This window comes from Morone saxatilis, unplaced genomic scaffold, assembly GCF_004916995.1.
Source record: "Morone saxatilis isolate NCDOM2014 unplaced genomic scaffold, NCSU_SB_2.0 Contig3, whole genome shotgun sequence".
Classification (NCBI taxonomy): Eukaryota; Metazoa; Chordata; class Actinopteri; family Moronidae; genus Morone; species Morone saxatilis.
Window position 1 is genome coordinate 21646168 of NW_023339873.1, and position 5820 is coordinate 21651987.

Below are 5820 nucleotides of genomic sequence, written 5' to 3' on the forward strand. Positions count from 1 at the left end.
CAATTACCATAATGCTGAGAATACTAATAATAACGTAAGGTTTCTCGTGAGCACGAGATACTTTCTGGTGCTCACGAGAAAAGTTTAATTCCCCCCCCCCTATGTCCCTTTAGGGGCTCCGTACATTACAGTGCACGTTGTAACAAGATATTTTCATGTTACTACGACATAAAAAACACAAAACTTTTCTTGTTATAACATGAATGTAATACCACGAACTGTTTCATGTTATAACGTGATAACTTTATTGTTATAACATAAAAGCTTTCACGTTATAACAAGAGAAATGGTATATTGTTATATGATAGAGCTTGCAGTGCCCTTTCTGAACAGCCACATGCATTTAAAAATCCTTTTCCGAGTAGGCATACATGCTCAATAACAACACAATCTCGCATGTCTCAATGAAATAAAACTTAAGTAAATTATGTAAATGAGCCTTATTCCTCAATGTATCAGTTATCAGCAGGTTGCTCATTCAGACATGAGTTATGCAGATATGTACATGAAAACTATTTCATCTTGTACCAATAACCAAAAAGCCATAAAACCATAAGTACGTTGTGTGTAATATGTGTTGCATGTAATGTAATGTAATATGTGTTTTCATATAAAAAAATATTTGTATTTTTTATTTGTCTTTATTTTTCTCACTTGCTGTTCCCCCTGGCATGTCTGATGTTGAATGTATGAATGTTTTTTGCCAAATTGTGTGATATGTGCAATTTGTTAAATAAAAAGAAAGACAAAGGAAAAAACAGCAGTGCATGGCCAACAGTCTGTTCAACTGTTCTCAGATCTCCTCTTAACACAGTGACAGTAACCTCTTTGTTTCATTTCATTACCATATATCAATATTTGATTTGAAACTTTTTAATAGATAGTTCCTGTCTAATATATCTTGGGTCTTACTTTTGCAGTTTCTATTAGTAATAATAGCATTGTACCCACTTAGTTAGTAACTGAATCGCAAAACATGAACAGATTTTATAAACCACTTTATTTGAAGGTCAAATGAAGTTGAAAGTGAGTATCTGAAATAACTAATATTCCCTCATTGCATAGTGTGTTCCACAGACACCAAATCAGAAGCTGATGCACTATAACGGTAAAACATGTAACATACAGAAGGTTGTTTTTAAGAATAAAAGAAAAAAAGATCCATGGCAAGAAAATGTTTTTAACGACAAACCATCAATTACTCTGGATTTAGACTTCCAGCTTTAATTTCAGTATAAAGGTAGCCATTGTTATAAACAGTCTTTCAATTTGAATAACTTTATCATGACAAATTCTTTGTAACCAATGACTGTGTGGAGTCTCTGACCTCAGGGCATCTTTCGGTTTCTTGCATTTTGTGAGGCAGTTCTCCATCAGTCTGCTCTTCAGCAGTGAAACAGAATCAGCTGGATTGAAGTAATCAACATTTCACTGGCTGTATGTTTAGGACCTTTTCTGTGCAGGTGGTGCAGTCTGAACTTATGTCCTGACTCTTTAGGATAATGTGTTTGTGACCTTCCTGTTCTCAGTAAGCAGGCAGCTTGTATGGACAAATGTTACCACTGACCCAGCCTAACTATCAACAACACATTGGACTTGAGTGGCTTCTGCTTTTTAACCATGTATCAGATGCAGCATTGTGTCTCTAAGTCAGTGTGCTCTTTTCATGTCTTTACAGTATCAGCAGAGTCACAGCTGCTACTCCTCTTCCTTTTCCCGCTGTCTCCACCTGCTGCTCCATCGTGGTACCCCACTGTCTGGCCTGCATCCATCCTTTGCTGAGAAGAGGGGGTTTCTGGGAAGCTCTGCCCAGGCCCCAGCACCTGTCTCACAGTCACGTTCACTCTGGAGCTCTGGATGTACCTGGAGCACACCGCCCAGTCCTCCTCTGACACCGGCTCCACCACAGAGTCGTCCTGCAGGGAAGAGGCCGGGGCACACCCTTCCTTCTCTAAAGCTGTAAGTCCCTGGGGTGCTGGAAGGATGCGTGGGACAGCGTGGTAAAGGAGGCGACTCTGTCCCGACATCACCATCATGTCCCCACTGTGCATGTACATAGCAATGGGGGGGTCCTGTCTGCAGACGCCTCCCAGGAGGAAGATGGCCGACTGCCCAAAACTACCAGAAAAGACAACAAGATACACAGTGAATGAAGTCTTTCTTTCCCATAGTGCAGCAGTCCTCTCAGCCGTGTTTAGACTTTCTCCGCTCTCACCTGAATGACAGCAGCGGACGGCTGTGGTCTAGTTCGGATTCATCCACGTGGATTCCCAGAGAAGAATCTGATCGGTAGTAGTTGAGAATTCCAGCTTCTGCATTGAACCCGGGGAACCCACAGGCGGCTGTTATTTGGAGGGACAGCAAGTGGAGATCGGCTGGGAAAGGAGTGTAATGGTTGGCAGAGTAAGTCTGTGAATGGAACAACAACAGCAAAGGAAACATTTGGACTGTTACAGAGAAGAAGAAAAGCCACGAGATGAGAGATGTGTTGTAAGAGGCTGTCAAATGTTGAATAACACAAGGTTTTTCAAAATAAAAGCCTCATCTCACAAACTGTAAATAGACATTTGGCAAAAGAGGTACACAGTTTGTGTCTAAATTCTTCCGATGGCCCTTATCTGGGAATCAAAGAGGAATTTTACAGTTTTGCCACTGCGTAGAAGTGTGTCTGTGTGTGGGGGGTATCACTTGAAAGTGTGATGTCAGTGCATACCCTCAGGGGTCAGAGGATTTCACATCATCATAAGAAAGAATGAAATGAGTTGAGAAATGTGAAAGAGTTAGCATTGTGTGATAACGGTAATATAGGTATTCATATCTGCATTTATAACTCTACATCAGCTGAATCCTTCATACAGGATCCTCCACGCACAGAAAGGATGTGTTGCTTACCTTGGTATCCCAGTTGTAATGGTAGCCCAGAGTGACCCAGCGCAGCTTCTCCAGAAGAGTCTTTGGTTCACTCTTTCCAGAGGGAGGACGACTGCGGAGGGATCAAACACAGAGAGCACACAGCTGATTTTATCTTAAATTTTGTCTCCACAAATTCTCTGTGTAAACTAATCCCCAGGACATTTCACAGTGCGAGTAATCGTCAGAGGGCAGGAGCACCACTAGTCTCACCTGAGGCTATGCACACTCTTGCCCCAGATGTCCTGGGTCTCAGAGGGAGACATGTGCATGTCCAGGTTGCAGACGTTGGGCTTCTGAGGGTAGGTCTTCAGACAATGTCTGACCCAGGAGGGTTGGGAGCCTAGCAGGAACGGGTTGGAGATGAAGATGAATCCTAAACAACACACAACAGTACAGCGTTAGGTCATAGACGCAGAAAGTCCCCCTCTAGTCAAAAATCAGTGTTTCTTGTTGTCCCTACAGATGGATGTTTTAGCTTCACTGTGCACACACATTACTGGTCCCAGCAGACTATTTGTATATATGTCCTAATACATGTCTGGAGGGGATCTTTAGGATTAAAGCCACTGTTACACATGTATAACATCGTCTGTATTTGCTCCCTGTCAGTTTTCACTCTGATAAATACTGAATGTAGTGTTGATGACTCTCTCTCCATCTGTCCTGTGTTTACCTGGGTAGCCCTGCAGGCCACAGGCTCTCCAGTCTTTCACAGGCTTTAATCCAACCCTTGCAGCGTCCACATCACTCACTGCAGCAAGGTCCAGTTTAGCTGGTACTATCTATCAATCACACAGACGCAAACAAAGGAACATCACTCATTTGTAGACATATTAACCAGAATAATAGAGACCCCTTTGAAATCTAATGCAACAACCATTCTGCCACAAATTCTTATTTTAAGGAACTTAAAGGTCCAGTGTGTAGGATTTAGTGGCATCTAGTGGTGAAGTTGTAGATTGCAACCATATGAATACAGCTCAGCCTTCCAAGCTAATGTAGGATACACTACAGCGGCTGTGAAAAACACAAATGGCCCTATCTAGAGTCAGTGTTTGGTTTGTGCCCATAACTGTATGACATATCTGTACATGTCATACAGCCAATGCCTCCTCTTCATCTTATTTCATCTTCTTGATGTTACATAAGTGTTTTACTACTATCAGTATGTAACTTTAAGGTACTAAAACCAGCTGTGCTCAATCACGTGACTCATGTGTCTCTTCCTCTTGCTCTGATATTTCCCTCACCTTGTCACTCGGTCCACCTTTAGAGAAGTCAATGACATCGCTGAGATCCGGCGGAGGGTTTCTTCTTCTGTACAGCTTGAAGATTTTTCGAAATGCATCTTCACCATTCTCCACCATGGAGGCTGCCATCTTGGCCATTCCGTAAGTGACCTTTCAACTCAAGCCCGCTTCCGGTACTCCAGAGCTTTTCTGACTGAATTATTTTAGCAAACTTAAACAGTATACATGAATTAAAACTTTTTTTAAAGCAGTGAATACGTATAGGAACTGGCTCTAAAGTGTCCCACATATTATTCGGTCACATATCTGTACCAGTTTGCATCACGTGATTCTACGTCATAGGTCAGAGTGGTATACCAACGAGAAAAAATGGCGGCGTCGACGAAGAAGTGTTTCGAGGTGTTCGTGTCTAAAGTACCATGGACTGTAGCCAGCAGTAAGTTAATTAAATTGTTCATATTATCACATATATAGTGTCAGCAAGATATTGTCCTGTAGCCACTGACTCCATTCTGTACAGCGTTAATGTAACGTTATGTCTGCTCAGCCTTACCCCCACTGACACACGGTCAGCTAACGGACAGCGTCTGCGTGTGGAGACATGGTGTAACCTGGTGTAATGTGATTAAAAGACCAATTTAGCAGAGAGAGACGCTTTTCAACTCCATATCTGCGTTCAGTTGCCAGCGTATCCATATTGTGTCGCTGTCACTTAAAACACTTAAATCAAAAACGCACGGCGTTGCGTTGGGAGGTGTAGTTCTAGCTTGGTGTACCCAATAAACTGTAAACTTAGTGTCTACATAAGCCAGTGGTTCCCAGCCTTTTTCCACAAGGGACCCCTTTTTTATCATTGACGACCCCTGGCTAAGTGACATATTTTTGGGGATATTTCATGTTATATTCTAAGCAACAGTACAGAAGAACTGGAAGTTTGTGTAAAATGAGTGATTGGATTAATTTAGTGAATTTGCAGATCTGTTTACAATTACCGATATACACTACAAGATAGTGAATTTCTGAGCTGGAATCAAAGTAGACCCTTTTTAATGTGGATTTTGCACCGATGTGACTAAGCAAATGGAAGTGTGGTCTCTCACACACACACGCCACACTGCATGATATGCGTATGTCTGTTCCCTTGTATTCCCTTGTCCTTTCACTTCATACACAGTGGGGGTAAATAAAAGGAAACGGGACACACCAGTGTACAAGTAGAAATGCTCATAACGGCGTAGGCTTGACATAGAGCTTAAGTCCAACTATAAACCAGCCTTTACTCTGTGCTTCTTCCACAGTATTGTAAATCACAGCGCACTCTGCTGGATAAACTTTGCAGTGACACCTATATATTACCACAAGCACTTCTTTCTGCCATATATTCCAGGAACAAAACAGTTTTCACTCAGTACTGGCCAACTAATATGTTGGCCGGGCTGTAATCAAGACATTTTTTGTTGATAAAGTTGGAGTGGAAATCCATGTCTTTTTTTTTGTTTTTGTAGCACTATAATGCTTTCTGTTTGTTTTTCAGAGCAGATGAGGGAGTACTTTGGACAGTTTGGCACGGTGAAGATGTGTCGTCTACCATTTGTAAGTTGTCACAGCATTACAATTACTCATTCTACAGTTTATACACATCTCTATCTATCTATCT

General features: G+C 41.8%; 2 protein-coding genes across 2 annotated transcripts in view; one reads left to right on the forward strand and one right to left on the reverse strand.

The window, feature by feature from the left end:
- Positions 1 to 981: 981 nt before the first annotated feature.
- On the reverse strand, positions 982 to 4334 carry alkbh1 (alkB homolog 1, histone H2A dioxygenase). Its single transcript, XM_035673990.1, has 6 exons — positions 4164 to 4334; positions 3587 to 3695; positions 3124 to 3286; positions 2893 to 2983; positions 2216 to 2409; positions 982 to 2118 (listed from the first exon to the last, which is right to left on the reverse strand). Exons 1-6 carry the CDS (start codon positions 4299 to 4301, stop codon positions 1665 to 1667), a joined length of 1149 nt encoding a protein of 382 aa, XP_035529883.1. The 5' UTR covers positions 4302 to 4334; the 3' UTR covers positions 982 to 1664.
- A 147-nt stretch (positions 4335 to 4481) lies between these two features.
- Positions 4482 to 5820, forward strand: part of slirp (SRA stem-loop interacting RNA binding protein) — a 3242-nt gene continuing 1903 nt past the window's right edge. The window contains exons 1-2 of the mRNA XM_035673991.1: positions 4482 to 4599; positions 5698 to 5756. Of these exons, the coding sequence (XP_035529884.1) occupies positions 4533 to 4599; positions 5698 to 5756 (126 nt within the window). The 5' untranslated portion in view covers positions 4482 to 4532. The remainder of the gene's footprint in view (positions 4600 to 5697; positions 5757 to 5820) is intronic.